At 33.1% G+C, this 27,541-nt stretch overlaps 1 protein-coding gene across 1 annotated transcript in view; it reads right to left on the bottom strand.

Annotated features, from left to right (window-relative positions):
- Positions 1-1,466: 1,466 nt before the first annotated feature.
- LOC136803362 (uncharacterized) overlaps positions 1,467-27,541 on the bottom strand; it is a 102,323-nt gene continuing 76,248 nt past the window's right edge. The window contains exons 19-20 of the mRNA XM_067060087.1: positions 2,610-2,711; positions 1,467-1,908 (exon numbers count right to left, since the gene is read on the bottom strand). Coding sequence (XP_066916188.1) covers positions 1,861-1,908; positions 2,610-2,711 — 150 coding nt within the window. The 3' untranslated portion in view covers positions 1,467-1,860. The remainder of the gene's footprint in view (positions 1,909-2,609; positions 2,712-27,541) is intronic.

Here is a 27,541-nt window from a genome sequence, read left to right as displayed (position 1 = left end):
TCTTAATTTTATTTTATTTTTTATGTTTTCTGAAAAATATAAAAATATAGAAATGTGAAGCAAACTTTCAATTACCTTAAAGGAAGAAATTTTGGCGGAAAGAAAATTTGGCGGATTTGGCCAGTTTCCGCCAAATTAAGTTCCCGCCAAAATTTCTTTTTCCCGCTATCCGCCAAATTAAATTCCCGCCAAATTAAACTTTTTGAAAATATGATCTCTTTTAAAGGTGTTTTTGCATTTTTTTTGCTGTTTTTACGCCATTTTAAGGATAAATTTTTCAGCAAACGCCAAATTAAATTCCCGCCAAATTTAGTTTTTTCGTCCATCCGCCAAATTAAATTCCCTCTAAAAAACTTTTTCGACCATCCGCCAAATTAAATTCCCGCCAAAATTTCTTCCTTTAAGGTAGCATTTTTTTTGTACAATCATTTTCAAAAAAACTATTATCAACTATCAATTCTCAAGACAGTAAGTGACAAACTATTACAAAGCATAATAAAATTCAAAAAAAAATTCACCAAAAAGGCAGTTATACAGTTGACGCTCTCTGATTCGATTTTGAAGGGGTCTTTTTTGAACTTTCATCGAATAAGGGAGCGTATAGAAAGTAGAAAATCGTTTATGAGAGTTTCCTAATAACGCTGACTTTCAATATTATCGAATAACGGAACATATCCAATAGTAGAACGTCGAAGTTGAGAGCGTCAACTGCAAATTTGAGCAACCGGATAGTTGATAGACATATTGACCCCAAGACCCCATGATTTTGTCGATTTTTTAGGTTAGAATAACGAGACCGTTACAAATCCAACCTTGAGGTTTTAAGTATGATCTCCCTCATATAGAAAGACAGGGGGTTCATAGAACCCTTACCCCCTTGATTTAAATGCTTATAAGCTTATATTATATCCAGTTAAAGGTGGAACAATTCTAGAAAATATTAAATTTCAAAATAAACTAACTTCGCAGACCTCATCATGACAGAGGCTGAAAAATAAAGAACTAAGAAAGACATTTCATATAAATTTGTACTAAAAAATTTACAGTTTGATAAAATGTGAGAGGCAGTCAATATTTTACTTTTATAAAATGTTTCTTAAAGTTTTAGTTTTAAAAACTAAATTATCTACATATAAAAAAGCGAACTAAAGAAAAAGTGCATGCAAGTTAAGTAAAACTACAAAAAAAAAGGAAAAATAAAGTCATGAAAATCGAAGTAGAGATTTCGATCTTCCGAGGGCTTGAAAAAATCTTTCCCAAAAATTTAATTTAAACACATAGTGAAATTGACGAACAAAAATTCGTGACTTAGAAATTCAAAAGCTACTTTTGGCGTACAAACTATCGCACGCAGAAACTTTCGCGAGGTCGAAAAATCGCGAAATTTGAAAAAAAAATTTTTTCGCGAGCATAAACTTTCCCGAATCGTTGGATAAAAATCGCCTTAAAAGTAAAAAATATTCCTTAAATCCGCTACGGTTGCTCTTCGGCTTTAAAAAAGCATTAAAGGGTAATATGCCGAAAATGTGGTATTTATTACGATTTTGAGGTTTTACAGAGCATTAACTTTCGCGAATTGCCCTGTTAAGAATTTTCAAAGACATCTACTTTCGCGAGAAAGACCAAAATTCGCGAAAAATCGTGAAAGTTTCTGCTCGCGAAAGTTTGTACGCCTAAAGTAGTTGCAAATGGTACAAAAGGTTTGCGCGAGGCAAAACTTTTCGAAATCAGGGGATAGATTGCAGTTCTTCGGGATTTTAACTCTATGGTGTGCATCACTCAGTCCTCTCAGTTATAACTAAAAAAATGTTTCATACCAAATAAATCCAACATTTCAAGCAACCAACCAATCAAAAGGATTTACAATTCAAAAGCTAACACATCTCCTGAACTTAATGCCAATATTATCTGAAGAAAAGAGAAAAGAATAATTAATAATGCGTTAGAAGGGGTTTCAACAATTATACCGTACAACACCTTAGTTGGATTTGGATCGAAGTTCAAGTTGTGCCCTCTCATATTTTGAAAGATTTATTTGGAAAATTCTTTGAAATTTTTTATCTTTTTTAAAGACCTTAAAGATGCTTATTGACATGCTTGACCAAGGGATTTCAGTTCAAGAAAAATCTCTCTGCAACCGAAATTCAATAATGGGGAGGCGGGAGGGTTTCAGTACTCGATCTGAAAACTACCGTAAGTACAGACAAGAACTAGGGAAATTTACCCTAATTTGACTAATCACGGTGCATTTGTCAGCCAATATTTTTAATGTTGTTTGACACAACGAACTGTTTCGCTCATTAAGGGCTACATACACTACACAATATATTGTCAGGCAATATATTGATGATATATTGCTGAATGTCGACAATATATTGAAAAGGTGTCCGCAATATATTGTCAGCTCGATTTGCAATATTCCAACAATAAAGGGGGATTGTTTACAGAAAGAAAGTTCCTTTTTATAATAGAGTACCAGTTGTTTACTTCGTACATTACGGTCCGCAAACCATATTGTCGAATATTGTTCGTCAATATATTGTGTAGTCTAAGTAGCCCTTATTTTTTGAGATCGAATCTGGAAAATGAAACCCAGATCACTGACTGACCTTTCCACCTGAATATCCAATAAGGGTGATTTGGCTTCTTCGTTTACATTGGTAGATCTCATTCTCAATGATCCCTCCTCCTTCATCACCATTCGTCAGATTCTAAAGATGACGTAATGATATAGAAATTTCATTATCGATTGATTTACTTTTGGTCAAAGTAAGGATTTTCGTCTGAGACAAACAAAAAAATTTCGATAGTGCGGAAAGGGGTCTGATCCCCCCCTTCTTGGCATCCCCCTAACCTTTCAAAATGCCTATTCCCAAAGGATTTTGGACAAAAATAGCTAACAAATATATGGTGAAATATCTTAAAGAGAAAGCGAAATAATAAACTTCTTTCTTCTTTTTGACTCAGACTATTCTAACAGAAAATTTTCTTTCATGAAGACCAAATTTCATAACCTGGGCTTGAAAATAATCTACAATATATATGTAAGCCCCCCTTCTTAAACTACCCCCTACTTTCCTTGCTATCCCCTCCCTTTTTCATAAAATTTTTTGATCTCACTTCTTTGACTTTTCGGAAGGTGTCATTCCCCCTGAATTTCTCTCAACCGCGAATTAAATTCAGCGAAACTTCCGAATTTTTAGCTGAAGCCGCGAAAATTTCTTGCTGAGAACATTTCTTCCTTTAAGGTATAGACAGCAATTTAGCACATACTCCTTGAAATTTTGTTGAGTAATGCAGATTTCTGAGACGGAAAAGCCTCTTTATATATTTCGGGGAGACAGAAATCCGTCTGAGGTGGAGAAATTTTTAACACTGATTTGGAACTGAGAACCCCATTCGCCAATCTTGGTGCAATTTGGCGGGATTTAATTAGGTGATTTAATAAAATTTTTAACTTTGGCAAGAATCAATTTGGGTGAACGACCCATTTTTGTTCAATATTTTAGCTGAAAAAAAAAGAGGGAAAAAGGGTTTTTAGGAGGAATAGAAACCAAATCAAAAGAAAATTAAATTTTGTGAGAATTTTTTTTGGCGACTGACCTATAAATTTAAATTTGGCGGAAAGAAATTTCTTCCCTTAAGGTATCTACGCTGGGAAGGGTCAAAGTAACTGGTAGAGGCTACATTTACTTGACTACACCATCTTATTCTATCTTTCAGGAGGATGGCGCTATTATTTAAGGGTCGGTGACATTAGGGAAAGTTATTCTGTAACATTCAGCAGGGTTGGAGCAGAATATCACACATCGAAAGTGTAAATCCTTCACCCTAGATTCCCTCGGTAGTGAATGGTTTCTTTTTCCTTTTTTTAAATATGGAAAGAAGAACAACAATGCTAGGATGAATAGTTTATTGGAGGATAAGGAAATTATCGCTCTTAAAAGACATCGTCGGCAGTGTCATCGCGACACGACATAGCGTATCAGTGGCATTGCTCGGTGTCCTGCACAGAAGTCTAGGAGACGATAAGCAATATACAATATCAAACTTTGACATTTTTTAGATAAATTGGCAATTTTGACATTCTTCTAATCCCCCAATTGTCAATTAACGAGGCAACGAATTTCGGGCTGGTTTCTAAAGAAAGGTACATTGATCGGAAAGGGCCAATTAAACGGAAACAAGTGATAAATTGTGTTTATTAATTGAAATAGCAAATTAAGCAGAGCGTAATCACCCCATGCTTGAAAGTACGTGGTGAACGTGTTCAAAAAAGTTTCGTAAGCAGTTTATCTAAAGCCATTAAAACTTAACGAATAATTGAATAATTTGAAAATTGAATTATTGTTCGTCATTAAGGATGCAAGATGGTGCCTCCTTTTTAATTTGTGGTCATTATTTAATGAGAACGTAAATTACTTTGTTATACAAGTTTCTAGAAGTCCTAACAAACTTTCTTTGATCATAAACTCTCAATATCCCGCTAGTCAATTATACCGGTAGACCTAAATACGATCACCCTGGATCACCACCTATTTAGCTCAAAATATGCGAATAGACAAAGACCGTTCATTTTAGATGCGCACACTTATTAAGAAGTACCAATGTTAACAATTTATATACTGTTGAAAAGATAATTCAGAGCACTACAATATTCGAGAGAAATAACTGAGAAAAAGAGGATGAGAAAGAAAGGGAAATGGAGAATGAGACGAAGAAAATAATTTACTTTTATTCCGAAATCACTTCCAGGAGATAGCTCGATGAATTCAAAAAACCTTCAGTAGCGTAGACAAGAGGGGCGCAAAATTATGTTGGAGAGCAGGTTTTTATGACACTGTAATTATCTATTCGTAAAAAGATAATTACCATGTCGTAAAAATCTTCACAAAATTTGCGCCCCTCTTGTCAACGCTACTGACCCTTTTGCTAGCTGTATGAAAGTAATACTTTGTTTGAGTTCTTTCAGAAAGAAAAATTTTGCATTAAATTTTCTTACTATAACAATCTGGGCCTCTACTTGCTAAAAAGAACCCCTTTAGTAGTCTAAAGGTTTTACATAAGTGTTCCCATTTCATATCAGTCACATATTTCATATCAGGACAGTGTCTGCCTTCTGTTATATTATGCTGATATAAGCAAAAAATGTTTTCTTTTTCCTCTTTCTGACCAATCTTGCTCCACACCCGTGTCTATTCAATAAGAAAAAGCTTGCGAATTAAAATTGACGAGTAAGCAAGTGATATCACTCTTATAAAACAAAACCTTTAATGTAGTACAATATTTATACATAAAAATCATAGATAAAAATAAAAATATTGTATACAAAAAAACCAGGGGTGTTTAAGCTGTAAACTGCAACTCGAGATCCTTCCCCATGAAGCCGAGACACGTAATTTTGAACTTTCCAAGGTGTACACGAAAAAGGCTTCTTTCCTATCGAATTGGGAAAAGTTGAAGATTGTCTTTGTATTTTATTGATTCTTTTACCACATTTGACAAATCGGTTGAAGCCAAATATATGTGAGCACATTAAAGCGTTGATCACGCGTTTTACTCAAATTCATTATGCACCACTGCAATGACTATAATTTACATACAGATACTTCGTTTCTATCCAATACGTTACTTGAGCCAACTGTTGTGAGAGACGTAATGTCAGAATACAATAGGCCATTTCACAGTCGCAAAGCGTAATGGGTAACCAGGACCACTAGTGACGCAATAATGACGACTTTTTATTGGTCCAAAATTTTTTGAAGATTACCCATGATCCATTTGGACTGTGAAATGGCCTATAGGGTCATGAATAGTTGCGAGACAATCATCTTGCCAACGTCATGGAGGCCAATGCATTGCGCTTACCACTGTTAATTAATTTTCCATTGTTTGCAGGTATGCCATACGATATTGAATACATAGACTTTTTACTGCCACTTGGCAACGCGTAAGAGGATTTTGGCATCAGTTTATTACCCTTGCTACCAATAAATGTTGATTTGCTAGTCACCGAGCTTTCATTTGAAATGCTGGTCAAAGATGAAGGCATTACAGTGAAAATTTGGAATATGCTCTCCTGACTAATCGTGTACGTTCTCCTGACCAGTCCTGACGATTAAATTATGTACGTTCTCCTTGCCTGTCTAAACGCTCAGCATAATTGATTTCTTAGAGTAGTTTCTTGTGGTTGAAGACTCCTCTTTCAGCCAGACAGCTTTCTCGAAAAAGTGTAAAGAAGTCCCCTTCAAATTTAGCTGATTTTACAGCAAATTGACACGAACAATAAAAAGAATCTAAAACTCTAAATAAACTGTCTCCACGTTGAAGCTAGCTAAAAAGTGAAATAAATTGATGTGGACCCGTTAGAGTTACTTTTCCTTGTCCAACCAATTAAGTTTTATTTCCCTGAGCTATATCATAATGAAAGCAATAATTATGGCAGTGCTATCATCGCCACACGCGTTTAATACACGACTAAGTATGGATACAATACAATACTGAAATATAGCTTTATTATTAATTAATGAATACGCGTTTTATATAAGAACATATGGCTTCCATGGAAAAAATGTTAAGAACAAGTTAGGAACATTTTAAGTCTTTGAGAGCTCTGAAACACAAGACGTCACAAGTCTTCTTAACTAATATTGACATCATTTCTATGAAAAATCGTAAGCAAAAAAGTTGTTCAGGATGAAATTTCCTTTCCAACGGTATATAATACTTGGTGGTGTGTAACTATAAATTTTTTGAAAATTTTTGATAACGTCACAAGTCTTTTGTCAAATGATGCAATTAACGTGCAAAATAGATCAACGCAAAGGTTGATGGGATTGGAACTTGTACAAACACATCTAGAGTGATGATTATATCAAAAATCTATTTTTAGATTCAGCGCGCTGCGCTATTTCAGGAACATCCAAATTGACTTTTGGCTCCACTAGCTCAAATTGGCTCATTTTGATATCTTATACCTTATTTTATCTTATACATTATTTTCTACTATTTCAAAAAGCTAAATGAATAGCAGAAATAAAAGTTAACGCTAAAGAATTTATACGTAGCTGCTAGCAAGATTACATTCTAATACTATAATACTTCGCACATGTGCAAATTGGTTCCTTCCAAACAACAACAAACACTTTTTGAGGCAATGCAATGTCTTTTAATCTGTTCTGTTCTACAGAAATGCAATGTTTTTCTAACATTTTAGCAACAAAGCAAGTAAAGATGCATTTAAAAGCATCCTCTTTCGTCTTTAGACGTCTATCAGTTTTGTACCCTAAATTTTTGCGATTTCAACCATGTTACAAAACACACTCAATAGCTTTTATTGGCTTTATTTTCATGAAAAACTTTAAGCAAAAAAGTTGTTCAAGATGAAATTTCCTTTCCAACGGTATATAATACTTGGTGGTTTGTGACTATAGATTTTTTGAAAATTTTTGATGACGTCACAAGTCAACTTCAGAGGCTTCTAACTTTTATTGACTTCGTTTTCAGCAAAGACTGTAAACAAAAAAGTTGTTCAGAATGGAATTTCCTTTCCAATGGTATATAATACTTGATGGTTTGGATACTTTCAAAAAAATTTCATGACGTCAGCAAAAAAGTGCTGACGTCAGCAGTCACGTGGTTTTCAGACGTGTCTCTGTCAATTTTTTTGTCCAGAATACAATTGTGCATGTCTGTGCCAAGTTTCATGCTTTTTTCACAAACTGAAGTATTATTGTGATAAGCCACTGGACTAATGATTTTATAGGAAAATACTCAAAAAATGGCGAAAATAAAAACATATTAAGAACATTTTTCTCTTTTCTTAAGACTCAAAAAACCTAAGAACATCCCAAGGCTTCAAAAAAATTTTGATGTCATTTAAAAAAAAACGTGTAAACTACTTATTGATGCGACCCTGTTAAATATGCTGGCGATTTTCCTCAATCGGACTTATTAATAAGTAAAATTAATGGTTAATTTAATTGCTGATCGTTCTTAGTCGGACATTCTAAATATTTTGCACACTTACGAGCATAATGTTTAGAGAATTTGAGAAAACGCTAATACGAATGCTTAAGAACGCATTAAAAGAATGTACCCTATCAACGTCATGAAACTTGGCAGTATAGAAATCAAAGAATGCCATTTTTAGAGCATTTTTAACTTTAAATTGCCAATTATCTCCTAGCAATACTCAAAAATAGCATATTTTTTGTTCGAGGTTAATTTAGGTAGAATTTGAATCCGAACCTAAGAATACCGTTAAGAATTTAAGGATGATTTTCCCCAAAAGTTAACCAGTGATAAAATAGAAATACACCGTTCTTATAGAAAAAAACGTGAAGTGTCTTCAAAATTTTGCGAATCATGAAATTTCAAAATATTATTGACAATAATGACATTGTTAAATAAATCGGAAAAAACTAATGATGAAATCTCGAGAGAATGCCGGTCGGAAATTTTTTTTTCGAAAATCGGCCTGAGTCACATTTTAGGTATTTCTATTTAGCGTCAGTGTGTAAAATTTCATGAAAAAAAAGCACAGCTCGAGAAATTCAAGAAAAACCGTTTTTCCGGGGATATTCGGCTGGTCCGGCTATTTTTAGGAAGTTCCGGCTTCAAAAATCAGTTTTTATGACAATTATTGAATCATGCTTGATGGGCATTGTTGTCAATAATGTTTTTGTGCAAAAAAACGAAGAAATATAAGAAAAAGTCCAATGAATACGGCGATTTCCAGCATTTTCAGCCGGAAAAAAAATCTCAAAAATCGGACTCGGTCACGTTTTGGGCATTGCTAATACGCAACTTTTGAGCAAAAAATCAGAAAAAACTAATGATGAAATCTCGAAACAATCCCAAAAACCGGGTTTTCCAGTATATTTTCGGCCGGAAAATTTTTTTTTAATTGGGCTCCGTCACATTTTAGGCATTACTGTCTTGCATCTTTGTGCCAAAAATCAGAAAAAACTAATGAGCTAATCTCGAGAAAAACTGGTAACAGACGGACGAATGAACGAACGAACGGGCAAAGGTCAATTTATAGGACCTCCACCGGGGTAGGTCAAACAAGGCGCTAAATTGTGTTACCGATGTTGTAAATGACCAAAACTAAAAAAATATAATATACATGTTACAAAATTAAAGTCTGAAGACAAATCACGCATTTACTCGAAATTTTTATGTGTTTGTTACATGACATTTATTTCTGATTGGGTCGCCTTTATCTTACTATACTAAATGAGTTTATGAAAAATGTCTGTAACGCTAGCCCAGTAACATATGTTAAGGTTTCTAAAGTTTGAACGCCGCGGCTGGAAAACCTATCCACCTCCGATACAAAAAGTCTTGCGCTAAGTTTGACAAGCGTAGAAAAGTCGGATTAGAGAAGACTCTACACTGCTATTTGTAAACGAAAAAAGTTCTGACGTCAATTTCATGAAAAAGTACTGCGACGTCACAAAGTTTCAAATAAAAAGGTGTGGCATTTTTGTTGCACGATTTCGAATTATTTTATATCAACACACGCAACAAAATCCAACATTGTTGTTTGATGATTAAACTTCGTCTAACATTATTTAAAAAGGTTTCAATGTTGGTTGCATTGCATATGCGCCGGTCTTAAGCTGTCCGCATGCGAAGCCAACAAACGGGAAAACCTTCAGTGCTCAATCGCAAAGCGCGAGCCTCTCCTTCACAACTAAGGCTTTTTCTTTCCTAGAAGCAACCCTCTCACCACCTCAGACACCTTTGGGCGTCTGCAACGACGGGTACCCTCGATAATTTTGACAGGGTCACTATGGCATTTCATTGAACACAAACTTCCGTTATCTTAAAAAGACATATCATCGAGGCTTACAGACACAAAATTTTGACTAATGTAGAAAGTTTAGAAGTATAATTTTTATTATTGTATTTGGCATTTTAAGCCAAAACGATGTCAGGAATTAACCCACATTATAGTATTTTAAAGGATTTCGATGTGCAAGCAAAACCGTTAACCGGCGTTTGCGACGACGGGAACCGTCTAGTTGAGACTAATAAAGTTATCAGCTGTAAGCTGTAAAATAAGTAACATGGGAATAAAATCACGTGAACTTTTTCGAGTAATCACATGTTTTGACTTCACTGATATAATTTTGCAGCCCGTGTATTAATAAGGACTGATGCTGCTAAACATAAAATAGAAGCCAAAGAAATTCAGCGAGTTGATTGAAAGCTCTATCTAAATCTAATGTTTTTATAATAAACGAAAATGAAGAGAATAGTCCGTAGCTGCGTCGCGGCATCATCCGATAGAACTATGGAATTTATCAAAGAAGGCTATTTTCCCTTCGCAACTTTAATAATTTAATTGACCAAGGATAAACCACACTAATTTGGGAAGATATTTAATGACTTGAATTGCGATAAAAAAAACAGGAAAATCGAAGTAAAGTTTTTTGGATTTGCCTGTTATTTGACATTTCATGTTTATTTTCTCTTGGTTACACACACGTACACACGTACTTTGGTCATTTATCTATTGCACAAGATGGTTTGTTGACTGACATTTATAAAAAGCGTAGAAGATTTAATTTTGCAGAGCAGTGAAAAATCGAGTAGTTGTTCATTATAGAGTAACAATTCTAGTTCTTTTCTACTGTACACCAAAAGTGCTCCAAGAGCTCAGAGCTGTTTATGTTGAAAACTTTAAGAATAAAATAATTTTGATTTGTGCAGTTTTTTGGAACTTTAAGTCTATTATGGAGTCTAAAACCGAGTGAAATCAAAATTGTCAATTTTGTCTTAAAATGGTACTTAGTACATCAAATTTAGTTAAGTTTCGTGCCGAAAGGAATCTTAACATTATTTTAATATTACATCAGGTAATAAAATGCTGCTTAAGGGTTGAAGACACTTCCAATTCACAAACTGGTTGGGAAATGAAGAGCATTTTGGAGTTTTAGGGGGCTATTTTATTGGATCATTATTGGACCATTGTCGAGTTTATTTGAACAAAAAAAACAAAGAGATTGAAAGTTTTTTAAATAACTTTTCTTGGCGTATGAACAACTAATAAAAAGTTTAGATCCAATGTAGAACTTTTTATAACGCTTGTTCCAATGACTAGATGCACTTGGTGAGGTCACCATTTTGAAAAAATTTCCAAACGTCAAAAAAAAGAAAAAAAAGAATGAAAAAACCAACCATGCCCTTTTTTTTTAAATAAAAAATTATTGTCTCATCCATTGCAAAAAAAAACTCAATTCTGGTGGATTGCTACTTCTAACGATGTCCACCATTTTGACCAAAGTTAATCGCAGGATAGATCCAATGGAAAATCGATTTTCACTTAAGTTTTTAAAAAGCATTTCCTCTTTTCATCACTTTGACCTTGAAAATAAGGTCCTCGATTATAATCCAAGGTAGCCGAAAACAAATCAGGCCAAGACAAATTTTGAGATCTTAGAGGTACAAAGTACTGATTTCAAAACCAATTTAGACCAAAAAACTAATTAAGATGCAGATGGAAAACTTAACTGAATTGGTAGAACATTTCTCATTATAATTATCACAAAATTAAAAAAATAATTTGAAAATAATAGCGTATCCCCTGTGTCTCAAGAAAAGTAAAATCTTCAATTCCCTCATTCTCCATTGAGGCTCATATTATTTTACATCTTTTTTACATAAAAATGTCTTTGACATATGAACCTTCTTCGAGCCTAAACCTCCAAAATTGCACTTTACAACGGCATTATTGAGAAAACAGGCCCGGCCAAAGCGGGGAGACTGGGGAGACTTCAGCCTCCCCACATTTGAGCAAATGAGATTTTTTTCTCAAATTCCTACCGAATTTCATCTCATTTTTAGCTTCCAGCCTCCCCATTTTTATGTTCCGCCGGACCTGAAAAAGTCATTGTTTTCTATTGTTATAAGGCATATTGTAAATTGACTGACAGTTTCCTACGAATATTATAGGATGATTTCCGAAAATGAGTTTAAAAGATCCACCATGCTTAGAACATTTTTAGCCTTATCACTCAAAAACTTAAGAACATTTGTAGGCTTCAAAGATAATCAACGATCATTTAAAAAAACGTGCAAAGTTATATAATACCTTGTGAATTTCTTCTTCATCAATGGTTTTCTTTTTGGGTAATCTTGAACATAATGTTCTTAAACGTTTTTTAAAAAGATGTTAATTTTGCAGTAGTTTTTGAGTATTTTGATGTGATTACCTAAAAGATTGCACCATTGCAATGTCTTCTACGAACCCAACAGCTGATTGGTTGAAAGTGACATATTGACTGATTGAAATTTATATATATCTTTTGTTACCAGTAATCTTACAATTTTAAGCTATTCCATTTTAGAATGACCATCATTTACTTATCTCAGAAATAAACAAACCTAAGAAGGTGACGAATACATGCATATTGGCATTTACCAAACTAATGTATAATACATCTTGCTCAGCCACAAAAATGGATTCGTGCTGATTGGCACACAAGGAACAAGTGTGATAGTTATTCAAAATTTGAAATCAACATTGCAAATAATTAATCACCAGCTCGTTGAACATTGTAAAATATTTCCAAAGCAGAACAAAACTTTCAAACCGTAATGTTTTTATTGAATAATAGAGCCGTTCAAAAGCTTTCTAGCGGCGGGAAAAGCCAATTAACATTTACAGTTACAACGTTAATTCTGAGTCTGAAAATAATAGAATGAACGTTGAATTATTTCCTTTAATTAGAGTAAATTTGAACTGATTGGGACCGATAAAACTCTGCATGTTAAATGAGATCTTCAACTTACTTCAAAACTTTCAAAAATTAAATTATTTTTGTACTCTTAAACGTAAATTGAGGTTCTCAAATTCTCATAAAATACTGACTGAACTTGCAATATTTTATGCTCATAAATACATTTTTTATTTGAAAATGCTATAACAACAAAGGACCTAAAAAAAGCTAACTAACAAAACCAACCCTGAAACTGAACTTGATGAACTTCTTAAATAGATGAAAAAAAAGGAAATTCAAAACTATAACAACATGGATGAAGTTACAAGAGTTTTACCCTTAAAATAAGAAAATAAAAACAATAACTTGAGGTTTAAAGGTTTTTTATTTTAAGTTATTTTTATCATAAGTGTTCCCGTTTCATGTCAGACACATATTTCATATCAGGACAGTATTTGTATGCCGATATAAGCAAAAAATATTGTTCTTTTCCTCTTTCTGACCAATCTTGCTCCACATCCGTGTCATTCCAATGTGAAAACGCTTGTGAATTTTAATTCATGAGTAAGCAAACGATTTAAAAAAACAAAACCTTTAATTTAACTGAAAATATAGTAACAGTCGAGCCTCAAAAAATATTACTGGCTCTTATGAAAAACAAGATAATAATCAGGGTGACTCAAAAATGATTTTTTACCATTAATGCACTTACCACCAGTACTTCCTGGAAGGCTTCCACTATTTGATGATTTCTTGTTTCCACCTGGCATTGCGTACATTGATGAACTCATACATTTTGTTTTACTTCCAACTAATGTTGATTTCAAATTTGATGGTGATTATATTTTTTTCACGACCCTTTGTTCTTGAAACCGATTAATTGTAGCTGTGATTATAATGTACATTGATAGAGTTCTGTAACTTCCAAAAAGTTCTATAACTTCCAAACAATGGAAAACCTTTATGTATAATCGGTGTATTTGATAATGGTGATATTAAGGTGAATATATGCTAGATGCTGTGAAATTTTCTACCTTCTCATTTTCTTGAGTCTAAATCATCAGTTTTGATTATAAAACGGAACAAAAAAACTCATTAAAATTAAGAGAGAAACGTGTTTAGAAGAAAATCAATTCAAAGATGGCGGCAGCGAAACCATACAGACCAACAGTCTGGTTTCTTAATAAAATCTTAAACAATCTCAGTTGGGTGGGCGTATTCTTTCGAATACGAAAATTCCACGCTTTCATCAACAGAAACTCCTCATGGTTTAATATATCGATATTACAAGAGGTCTTGGCCGATTTAAAAATAATAGACCCCTTTTTTAAACTAAACTAAACTGGGGGCACAACAAATTATCGTTACTTAGAAAGGAATACTTTTTTAGAAACACGTTTACATCGAAACTGGAAATTCAAAATCAATCAAAGTCTTTATAATCTTAAGCTAGTCTCTCTTTGAAAATTTTACTCATCAAACTGTTCTTAAGATGCCATTGCTACTTTCAAAGTAACAATTATTATGATTATGCGTTACATGATTAATTACTCAACATGGCAGCCATTTTGTTTTTAGGATAATACCATGGTAGGTCACTGTAACATAGTAAGTCCACCACGCGCAAGACAATAGTCGATCAATTAAATTGTACAATAAATGGGAATAAATTCTGGGATAAGTGCCAGTAAATGAAAAAGTGCCTGAAAGATAAGAGGAAAGATATACATTCAATATGTCTTTATCTTCTAATCAATCAACATCAAATTTGAAATCAACATTAGTAGGAAGTAAAACAAAATGTATGAGTTCATCAATGTACGCAATGCCAGGTGGAAACAAGAAACCATCAAATATTGGAAGTCTTGCAGGAAGTACTGGTGGTAAATGCATCAATGGTAAAAAATCCGGAGGATCTTTAAATTCGTTGTCATCAACATCATCTTCCTCAAGATGAAGCTAAACAAATAAATTATGATTTGCTGTAGCTATAAAGAACGAGATTTCCATTCCAACTAACTTCGACCAAAGCAATTAATTTGTTTGAAAAAACTCAAAATACAAAACAAAGTTCTTCGGTTGGATATTTAAGGAGGAGTTTGCTGATTGGTTATTTTTTGAACTATTGATGATTTGGTTTGCATAAACTTCATTCTTGACAACACTTTCGAGTGGTTGATAAAAAACATTTAATTATTTTTGAATTATTTTGAAATTGCATTAAATATACGAAATATCAAATCTAGATTTTTTTTTTTAATTTAACATTAGAAATGAAGATGGCATGAATTGTTTAAAAATAATGAATGCAATAGAATTCAAATTCAAAATGTCAAACTTGCTGTTAGTATATTTTTTCTGCCATTAAAGATAGCACATGCTTTAAGTTTTTATTTATAACACCTGTCACTTTAGCTTCGAACTAATCATAAACTCAAAAAAAATGCATCATTTCAATTCATCAAATCCATATTCAGACCTCTGTCGGGTCATTGGAAATCATTTTGAATATTTCAAAATTATTTTTTGAAAAAGCTAGCAATGTCGAGATTATATTGTAATAGAAAATGATGCTGATTTTTTAAATGATGTTATAAGGATTGGTTCTGTCACATTCCTTTGTACTTTCCCTTTAAGATAGGGCTCACAGCTAAATTCTTTATTTTTGCTGAAAATTGTTCAGTGCACTTTCTACAATCTGTGACTAAATTTTGTGGCAAGAATCCCCCCCTCCCTAGTACCAATGTTGACATGTGGAAAGGCTGCCACCATGCTCAGAAAAACCTCACATGAACACTAATATTAGGGGGGGAGGGATTTTTCAAGAAATTGCCGCATATTTTGTCACTGATTGTGGATCTTTCTTTGCCGTACTTTTTTTTATAAAAATGGTGTTTTTCCATTTCACCATGGATATATTCGTAGTATTTTGATAAAAATCATTCTAAAATATTCTTCACATTATTCGTTGGTTAGGGTCGAAACCCAAGCTAAATTCAAAACGTAATACTTAGCTCAATTAAAAAATTTGCTTTCTTGAAACTCTTGAGCAATGGTGGGGATAATTGTCCATTTACAGGTAGATATGCTCTAAAATACCCCAAGATTGGCATTCGCATCTTTCTAAAATTTATGATAGTGATATTCTCAGTAAATTCTTAAATTTTGGCCAATTTCGTAATAGTTATCACACGGTACCGAGTACAATATGGGATATATTTTTCAAGGCCAGAACTCTGAACGAGAAAGATATATCATATATTGTACGAGTAAAAGTGTGATAACTGGTTTATCGTCAACTTGAAAAATATCAACAAACTTTTCTCTCTCCATTTGTGTCTCTTCTTCTTTGTTTTGTTTTTCTCTTCCAATAATTTTTTTTCTTTTACTTTTATTTACATGAAATTGGCATTAAAGCATTCGAAAAAAGAATCGAATGGTCATTAAAAAGATCAAAGCATTCTTTTCATAAACTCTTTTGTTGATAAATCGTTGTGTATTGGAAGCGAAGAGAAAACCTTTCTAATCAACAAATTGTACAAAATATGACCTCTCGCTTACCAGACCCTTTTTTTGAACGCGGTCTTGTATTTGTACGGTTGGTTGAATAAAAATAAGATTTTCATTAATCAAGGAAGACTTTAAGTAATATTTTTAAATATCTTTATCGAAAATTCATCATTCATCTTTGATGGAGTTTGTAATAAAATCTTTCGTGCATAGATTTCATGATTCTAGATTATTTTTTCAACTTTTTTTAAGTGTAAATTTTTTCAATGACTACTTATTATTGGAAATTTGTGGCACAGGAAATTCAATATTATTATTTTTTCGTTTGCAGCAAATACTGGGTCGGTCGCGCCGGTAGAACAACAAGTTGGGTTGTTCTCGCCTTATGTACGCGTTTTTAGCCAACCAGATTGCTAATAATTTTCATGTTGATGGTAAAAATGAATAATCTTCTAGAGTACAATTTTATAAAATAAAAGCTTGTAAGGGACATCAATAGAGAAAATTGATAGCATAAGTTAAATTGCACAACACAGTTTTCGTCCTGCTTCAGCTTTTTGTTTAACGAGTTTGGAGAAAAAAAAATGCAATCAAATTTAAATTTAGTAAACAAAGTAAAATTATTAAAATGATATTCAAAGAAGTAACTCAAACCTGCGAAATAATTCAAAACTTTTGCAAAATTATTTGTAATTTGATTTTTTATGCAATGAGTTGAGCGGAAAAATTACATTATCTCAAATTGGTTTATACAAATTTTCATTTTATTTCTTAAGGTGCTTTAAAGTTGGCAGTAATGCTTTAATAAAAGAATAGGTCAAATAAGATGCAGTATTCAAGAACTTTAGCATTAGTTCCAAGACATCGCCTGATTTTACATCATTGATTTAATAATTCAATAATTCAAATTTCTTATAACTTGTTTTATTTTCAGGGATATAAATGAAACAAATAAATACAAAAATAAAATATATACTTACATATAAAGCTGCACAAAGAGAATATATACGATCCGGAAGATTGAAACACCAGGTTTTTATATGGTAAAAAGATTATCATTTTGATAACACAAACATGGTTGGCAAGAGGGTTACTTTACAATGAATAAACAATGGATAGACAAAGATTAGCCAACGAAAATAGATGGATGGATCTAAGTGGTAAGAAATGGTGATGAATTGTCTATCCATAAAGTTGCGACCAGTTATCAGAAGTTATTTCTTCTTTGGTTATCTGGATGAGGACGAAGATGAAGACGAGTTTAATGTTCCTCCAGATTTTTTACCATTGATGCATTTACCACCAGTACTTCCTGCAAGACTTCCACTATTTGATGGTTTCTTGTTTCCACCTGGCATTGCGTACATTGATGAACTCATACATTTTGTTTTACTTCCTACTAATGATGATTTTTTGTTCCCAGACGAAGAAGATGGCGAAGATAAAGGTGAAGATCCTTGATTGCCAGACATTGCCAGTATTATATTGTGGAGATTGTGAAAACTTGCTTAAATTTGAAGTTTGTTTCCTGAACTGTATCTGGAATGACTTGATCAATCGACTTGACGATGATTTACGGTGGCGACTTTGAGATGTGATGGCTGAATTATTTTTCATTGAATTTCACTTGACCATGTCCCAACTTTATATACCCCCAAATTCAAGCCCCTCCCAATAAAGAGGAACCATGGAGCCAGAATCTTTTTATAAATTGGTAATTAATTTGTTTACATTTGTGAATATCTTTATTTCAACTTTCCTCTTTTCGAAAAAAGAATTCTTCTTCGGAATTTATTATAATTAATTGCTCCCATGTTTGATGTATTTGGAAGATAATTGGATTTTAATCTCGACATGCTTCAAGTGAGGAAAATAGAGTCAGGATTAATGAGGTCTCTCGCGGATTTTTCACACAATAAATTAAAGTATTGAACCCTAAGATTAAATTTTAACCAATATCATGAGAATTTAAATTTATTGACGTAATGATGATGCAGTCCAATTGAAAAAATGTCACGTATTCCATATCTTAGGCATTATTTCTATACCTGGTAAACCTGTTTAACCTGATTTTCTTGTTTAAATTGCTTTTATTTGGTACGTGGCCTTTTATAGTAGAAATATCAGATTATTTAGAGGCTCTCTTCAGAGCTCTACAGAAGTCAGAGATAAATTGAAGGGGAAATTTTAGGTAAAGTTGATGAACATGTTAGGAAGTTTTTACAAAAAATATAAATATTGAACCAATAATTTCCATGGTTAATTTGAAATATCTCGACTAAAAGTCTCCGGTTGAGTTATTTAAATAAAATTGAAACATTTAACTTTCTCTTCTGATTAATTTTCATATTTTTGCCTGAAGTTAAGTTTCACGAAAATTTTAAATTTTTCTATTATTTTGATTTTCTTATCAATTTAACTTTATTACCGGGTGCACCAAAAAGTGTATAAGTCAGTGGAATTATTTCAGTCTTAAGGATGACATACCGGGTGTGCCACAAATAAGTTACCCTCTTTGATTTGATACTGTAGGCAGTAGAAAAGAGATTTTTCAAAGATTGTTTCGGAATCATTCAGAGGAAAGCCTAACTTAAAATTTGGTGTATTACTTTTTAATTTTACTTCATTGGTTCAAAAGTTATGTGATGTTAAGTTATGTCAATTTAAAAATATGTCAAAAAAGGCTAAAAACAAGGGTATTAAATTGATTTTAATGAATACAGACACAAAACGATTCTATGCATCAGGAAATGCATTTCCATTATGTAAAAAGCACTTATTTACAAAGTTAAGCATTCCAGTAAATACAGGGTGAATCAAGATGAGCTGCAACAGTTCAAACAAGGCATTTTTCTCAAAACTTTCACCCTTCTCCACCTTTTTCAACAATGATGTACACACAGAAAACTTTCGGAAACTCTTGGAAGGACGTTGAAAATTTTGTGGGGTTGAAGCATTCTGCATCTTATTTATGCCCAAGGGGAAAACAGAAGTAAAAAAAAAACAATAGAGATAAAGAAAACATAAAGAGTGTTACAAGGAGCAAGACTTTGTATTTTAATGTTTGGGTAAAAGAAGTCCTTTCTCTCATAAAACGATACCCTTGTTTTTAGCCTATTTTTGACATATTTTTAAATTGACATATAGGTTTTTGAACGTAACTTTTGAACCAATGAAGTACAATTAAAAGTAATACACCAAATTTCAAGTTAGGCTTTCCTCTGAATGATTCCGAAACAATCTTTGAAAAATCTCTTTTCTACTGCCTACAATATCAAATCAAAGAGGGTAACTTATTTGTGGCACACCCGGTAGTTGATTTTAAAGTTGATTTTGAACATAGTTGAATTTATAGTTGATACCCTTTGAGTTTTAACCAAATAAAGTTTTCATTAATCGAACCTCTTTAGCTCTAGCTGTCTTATAGATTAATCTCCATAATTCAATAATTCGAACAACTTTGTGTTCCCCGTGAATTTTTATTGTTTTCAATGGATTTTGATTTTTTTTGGCACGGTTAGTGAAAAATTTCAGTTGTTAGCATTGAAACATAATTTTCTGTACCAATTTTCAAGTTTTTATATAGCAAAAGTTAAGTCACGCTTTCCTCTAAAATAAAAAAAGGAATGAGTTTCTACCATAAACTTCACAATATCTTTTCTTTTTCAGCACCAGTATCAATTTCATTTTTATTATTTTTTAGTTGTAATCTTCATTTATTTTAAATTCATATCTACCGGGTGCACCAAAAAAAGTATACAGGTTTGTCGAGATATTGTGAGCTTTTAAGGTTTTTTAAGGTTTTTATCGTAAAGAGGATGCTCTGACTTGAATTTTGAGCTACCATAGATTAAATTTGAAAAAGTAGTTCGAAAGTTATTTTAAAAAAACTGACTTTTTTTCCATGTCGAAATTTCCAAAAATCATTAAAAAAAGCAATCACGCTATAAATAAGACAAAATGACAAAAACACAATCTTATTGTTTTTTTGTTTTTTTTCTTGTTTATATTTTGCCAACACCAACAGTTTCTCCATCTTATTTGCCCGTCCTGAACATTTCCAACACGAGCAAACTCAATGCAGACCCAAGTTCTTTGTGCAACTAGTCGAGGAATGGTGATATGTTTTCTAAAAAGTTTTCTCACATAGCACACACATAACATCAAAACCTCTCTTGGAGATTTCCAAAACTTTTTGTCAGCTTTTCCAAAAATATTATCCCACATGGGAAAAGCTTGCTTTACCATAGCTCACAATATCTCGACAAACCCGTATACTTTTTTTTGGTGCACACGATAGAATTTTTGACGGTTACAGTATCTTTTTGTTGATATAGCTTTCTTTCTTACCAAGTTGAAAAAAAGAATTGTCTGAAGCCTAAAATTTAAATGAAAATGGGCCCCAAAAATACCATATTTTCATCAAAAATGCAAGATTTACTAGCTTTTGAGCAAAAAAATACAAAGATTTTTCTAGTTTCAAGTCCATACAAAGGCACAAATTAGCGAGAATCAACCTGAGGGTTATTTATCAATGTCTCATTCATATTCTTTTATTTTTAAATGTACTATTTTTCAGTCATTTTGAAATTTCAATGAGTGACGAATAGTGATTGATTGAGTGACTTGCAAAATATTTGTTCGGCCATCTTCATGCCACTACTTTACAGATCAAAATGTAAATTTGACTTAAGTCACGTAATTGTCGATTGGTTTCGTCAATTTGGCTAGATTTATACCTGAAGGTCGATTACTCATATAAAGTGCCTGATAACCAAAAAATATCTGTATTTGGTATATTACAGACCGGTTTACATGGCATCCTCTAGAATGGGTGAAGAAACTATTTAATTGAAGTGTTTGTATTTTACCAATGAAAATATTGACCATCTAAGATGGCGTGCAAAACATCAGTGTTTATCTGTACAGTTGGTATTTTACGAACCTGTCAGTACTATTACCAAAAATGCTCACTTCAGCAAAAAAGCTGGTCTGATTTTGCTTAAAAGTAACGATTTGCTATAGAAAGGTAACTTATGCGTGTTGGCCAATACGCATAAATTATCCGAAAAAGTGATACGTAATTATTAGGTTGGTATTTTGATCTATCTGTTTTTATACAAAGGTTTTTTAGCGACTTGTGGTTAAAAGAATGAAAAAATACGCATGCGTGTTTAAGCCGCACTCACTGCTTCCACGCAAATTTTGCTAACAGCAAGTATGCCAATTTAGAATAATAAATCAACGAAGAGTCGTGCAAATCTAGTGAAAAATCAGTTAATGGGCTAGAAACATTCATAGAGTCTAGTTTTCTGTTCCCATTCTCAATACTTGATCAAACCATTTTATATACATATTTGAAATTGAAAAATAATATGAGAAAGGAAAGACGCCGTCTCAATGAGGATTCGAATCAAAGACCCTCTGATCAGAAATTTGACGCACTATCCATCCATTGATCTACTCCCTTTTTAATAAGAATATACTTTATGAGAATATTCATGATGAAATTGGCCACAAAAAAATTAAGGATATGCTAAGAACAAACAAAACCTACCTAAGAAATACCATTTTGAGAATTAATTTTAAATTGTCAATAATCCTCAGTAAGGCTCAGTCAATACTTTCACAAAATGCCATTTTGTGCTTCATCCGTGTATTACATGTTAAATTTTGATTGAATTTCGATCCTAACATTAGAATATACTGTAAGAATATTTTCCACAAAAAGTTAAGAATATCCGTGATGAAATGGAAAAACACCATTCTTATATAAAAAAAGCGTGTATTCGGCCATGTCAAACGAGGGTGAATAAATCCTTATATACTAAGCAAAAAGTAATAAAAAATGACGCATGCAGCACAATAGTCGGGATTTTCTTTATTTAAATTTCTAGGCGTAAGCATTTGAATGCATTTTTTCACTCGAGGAGTTTACGTAAAAATTCTTGCCTTTAAAGCTTGAATGATCAATATCTAACACTACTTTCAATTCAATAGAACTTTCAGTCCTGGTTTTCAAAAATTTAGGTCCAACAGGCAAAACTGAAAATAGACGATACCGGGGCAAACGGCAAATAATTTGAATGAAATTCATTTGTTTGAGGCTTGTCATTTTCCAGACCGAGGCTAGCCACAGTAGATTTACCACAAATTTCTTTTGCAGTGACAGATTTCGGAGGCGTCGGCTTTCTTTGAAGTCTGTAGTCGACCAATGTTTATTTTAATTACGCTTTCCTGCTGATGTGACCTATCCACGAAATAACGACTTCCATTACCAGACAGATTACATTTTTTGCTCTTCGTTACGTAATATAACATTCTTCACATGGGACATGGTACAAAATAATCTGATAACTCTTTCAAGGCCCCCCCCCTTTCAAAAAGTGCACACAAGTGGTTAACCAAACTGTAAGTCTGTACGCTTTAAAGCCTGTTTCAATCGGTGGAAACCATGTCAGCATAATTTCACTTATTCCCTTGAGAGTGGTTTCCACCATCATGGCAGAACAAAAGAATGCACACTTAAAGCGAATGGACTTTCATATTGTTTCCAAAACGAGCACAATGTTGAAATGTGATACAAAATCTATCACTAGCGGGGGCACTTTCAGCTTCGATTGTCAATTAAATTAAGAAAAACTTCAAGTCAATTAAATTAAGAAAAACTTCAATTACGTAATTATAAAGAAAGAAGAATGTCGAGTCATTGCTCGAATATGGCTTGGAAACCAATTATGTTAGCTCCTCGAAAGTAATTACTAATTATTCTAGGGTGGCTTTTAAATGGGCCACGCTAGAAAACTTTGGAAAATACTTTTACATTTCAAATGAAAAGTACCCTGTTTTGGTACTTAGAGATTTGATGATACCACATGCCATTAAGCGAAACAATTAGAATCACGTGTCACACCAAACTTATGCAACAGTAGAAACAAATGAAATCAGCCATACCTCGTTTTGATTGCTGTCTCACTGCATGTTTCTCTTTATAAAGATAACTCACAATTATTTCAATATTTCCTTAAACGCCCATCTATAACCGCGGAGGGGCAGGGGTGGGGGGACTTTGGCAAAAAGGCCTACGGGTATTTGCCGCTGGTCAGGGTACCTTTTTCACCTCTTCGAGTCCCATTCAGGGTCCCTTTTTTAACTATCATAGTCCCACATAGGGTAGAATTAAAGGCTCAAGTACCATTCAGAGTCTATTAAGATTGTAAAGTTAGAAAGAAAATACAATCGCTGCTAATCAATTGAGAATATTCGAAAAATGGGAATGAAAAGCATAAGAACAGCGTGTGTCAGCGCGCGCAAAGCGGGTGTAATACGTGCAAAGGGCGCAAAACTGGCGGCAAAAAATCAACTTCTCCTCGCAGCGCCACACCCCCATCGTTCATCAAGGTTAGTACCCCCGAATCTATACATATTCAAAACTGTTTGCTGATTTTGCAGAATTAACAGAAAAATATTTTGATCCATAAAAAGGTAGATGACCATTTCCATCGCTCAACAATTTCATGGTGATTCATAACTCAATTTAAATATCTTTAACCTGGCTTTAACCTCACATTCACGTTCTCATCGTCATAATACCTATATCAATCACCATTTTTACAAGCTTTGACAGTTAATGTTGTATGTAGGATACGTAAAAGTCTAATCGTCAATAATGCCTTACATTACAAGGCAGAAAAATAGAATAAACATAAAATTGAATCAATCATTTTGATGAATTATCAATAACTTCATTTACATTTGAAAAATCCAATTAACGTATTCACGGCAGAAAAAAAGGCGCATTGACGTGCCACGCCAGTCCCTGGGGAGCCCCTTGGATGCTGGTGAGCTTAGCAAGTTCAATTCTCAACAAATATATTTTCCATTGTTATTTCTACCAATAAGGTTAGTTGATTACTGTTGATTAGTCCCATACTGTTTTCTTGTTAGGAGATATGATTTTGTGTTTTTTCTATAACAAGAGTTGCCCCCCAACCTATATATATATTTTCAACTCCAACCTGATTGATTTTCTGTGAATTTTCATTCTAGATTTTTGTTTTAATTTGTATTGTCTTTTTGTTTTGTGGGTTTTTTCTTTAGTGTTTCCATTTTGAGTAGTTGAAGGTTTTATACTTCTAGACTATATATATTTCCCATTTTCCCATTCTTTAACCGCACCCAAAATCAATGCCAAAAATATAAAGTAATTTTTCGGTTTATTTTTCATAAAGCTTCTCTTCGACTTTCCTCAATAAGAAACTTTCTTTTTAAGTGCAAAAAGGTTTCGTCAAGGTTCTGAGGTATTTACTATAAAAATATTGGTCGTGGTGTTAACTTCTTAAATTCAGTCATTCCTACGTCAGATTTGCTTAATTCATTTCTATAAATACGCATAATATAAGAATAATCTTATAAGAAAACCAATGCTTATTAAAACGCCAAAATTAAGAACAATTTAAGAAAAATCCCGAGCCTGGAAAAGCTGAATTTTAAGCAAATTTAGAAAAAAAAAGTAAGAAAAGTAGGGTACCAAGGTACCAAGTCTAAAAACAAAATATTACCCTAAATTGAAGAAAAAGTCAAGAACAATTTGAGACCTAGAGTCCAAAAAAAAGTAATAATAGTCGAGCTTCATCAAAAGTTAACTAGTTCTTATGAATAAGAGTGTAATCCCAGTAACTACAATGAAATTCACAACAACGTCATAGAGGAAAGTGAAAAGTGATGAATAGTTTCATCATTAATCATGATCGTCTGACATTTCTTAAAAAAAGATTCCAGAAAAATTCCACGTCAATCTTTTAATGAATTCCAAGAATTGTTTTTATTCTGTTTATCGAAAAATAGCAGTCCCTATAATTTGTAGACACTCGACTTTTTCCAAACACCCACTGTCTATATCAAAAAGGCCGTTTATATTGTTGGAAAGCTATTTTAGAGTAGAATAATGTAATGTATTTAAAAAACTTAAAGATTGAAGTTAATATTCACTCTGCTGAAATAACGAAAAAATATCTAAAGGCCCTTGAAAACCATTGAGCCAAAATTGTTCTGGATATCGCTATTCCTCCCCATCTCTTGTTTAGACTCTGGGGTTTATAAAAAGATTTCAATTTACTTCACTAACCAACTGTAACTGTAAAGATCTGTTGTTAAATCTTCCTTCCAGACGCAAAAAATGCACTTTAAAAAGGAATCAGACCACAGCTGAACAAGGGGCGATAAAGATTCAAAAGGATCTGACAGCTTAGAGCAGGGGGGGGTACACAGTTAGTGTACTGGACCAGTGCCCAAAATGTGTACTTTCTTGACTCTAATTTTTTTTTGGGACCACCACGCCTTTGTACCGTGGTGCTAACTTGCAATTAACGCTCAACATAAGTGGGCTACCTACCCCTTTGTACCATGGTACTACCTTGTAATTTATGTTCAAAATAGGTTGACCACCCCTTATAGCCTGCTATATGGCCTATTTTAAAATCAGATCCTCAATATCAAATACAGTTATCAAAATGCAGTTATTTATCAAATACAGTTTTAAAGACTCGATCTTTCTGTCGGTAAGTCAATAAAGAGGAAAAATAAAGAGAAAAATACCTCATAAATGAAAGAAATGAGGAGAAAATCAAAAAGATTTTTTTCAAAAATGGACTACCACTCAGTACCCTGGTACAAAGTGGTAATTTTTTTCTTCAAAAAAGGACCACCACTTAATACCCTGCTACAAAGTGGGATAATCACCTACCCATCTGGACCACCCACTGCATAGAAACTATTTGAATATTGTTCATCGAGAACAAGAGTGAGGGAGTATTATAATGAAAGTGTAGTACATATTTTCCCCCTACAATTACGTTGAAAACTAAATTACACGTTTTTTTATAAAAGCAAACTATTGAGAACATAAGGCTCCGATGGCCGAAACGTTAAGAACAAGTAAAGAACATTTTGAGGCTTTGGGGACTCTAAAACACCCGATTTCTTGGGAAAATGACCAAAAAATAAGAGCATGCTAAGAATATTTTTAGGCTTAAAACTCAAAAAGTTAAGAACATCTAAAGGCTTCGAAAACTTTAGATGTTCTTATAAAAAAACAAGTATTCCTCTTTTGGGTCAAACAAATAATTAAACTTGAATAATTGTTGTACTAATGACAACGACAAGTGATTGTTGAGGAAAGTCGGAAACGAAGAACAACGTGGAATTTGAAAAACAAGAAAATTGGTAAATTCTGACATTATATAAAATTGTGGGTGCGGTTAAATCATGGATATAAATAAAGGCAAAAGGCTGGTCCTCAAACAAATAAAAATTCAACTTCACTGATAAGGAAGCAATACAAGGAAAACTAATCGATTTCACTTTTATGACCTACATTATAAATAACTATGTCTTTGTCATCAAATCAAGCTTCATCAAATATGAAATCAACATTGGTCGGCACCAAAACGAAAACGATGAGTGCATCAATGTATGCAATGTCAGGTGGCAATAAGAAGTCATCAAGCAGTGGATGCAGTAGCAGCCTTGCTGGTAGTAACGGTGGGAAATCAATGGGTGGTAAATTGAATTCCTTAAAATCGATATCGAAGTGAAAGTGGACAGAAATTTGCTTTTGTAAATAAATTTATGTAAATTTGTAATCTATTAATCTTTTTGACAAGTATTATTTTATTATTATTGTTATTTTATATCAGATTATGATGAAGATGAAAAAACTATTTTAAAATCATGAAAACATACAAAACGCTTTCTCTGTGTAATTGTTTCGGCAAAAATTTTTTAGCGGGTTCTACTGGCAATAGTACTCTGATGAGGTGGAATTTTGCAGTTATTACAGAATGAATAGACTTTTTTCCCAAGAGTTTTCCTGAGTTGGTGATAAATGAGGGCAATTTTCCCTGAAAATCTAGATGTTGCCACTGTATGGTGAAATATAGTGAGAATTTCAAACGCCTTTCTAAATTGATATTAGTCGCACGGGGGCAACAATGGCTAATAACAAAATTGAGCGCCTAATCTATATAAACTCTATATTCTTTGTTTTTTTCTCACTCCAATGGGTAATGTCTATAATTTACAATGCTGGACAAAAGGTTTGTAGACTTCTGCAATATTTGCAAAATACTTCAATATCGATCAAAAACAAGTTCCCAAGAGGCTCTGGGTGCTTTCCAAACCTATCCAGTCTTTGCAAGTCACCCACTGCAGTCTAACCGCAAGGGCAAACCACAAGGGCTTGATTAACTGGCTTACACCAGTATCAAAACGCTGATTTTTTGCTCGTGGTTCCCCTCAAA

Source organism: Clytia hemisphaerica, unplaced genomic scaffold (assembly GCF_902728285.1).
Source record: "Clytia hemisphaerica strain Z4C2 unplaced genomic scaffold, Clytia hemisphaerica genome assembly, whole genome shotgun sequence".
Classification (NCBI taxonomy): domain Eukaryota; kingdom Metazoa; phylum Cnidaria; class Hydrozoa; order Leptothecata; family Clytiidae; genus Clytia; species Clytia hemisphaerica.
The sequence above is the reverse complement of the archived record's forward strand: the minus strand, read 5'-3'. Positions and strand labels throughout refer to the sequence as shown.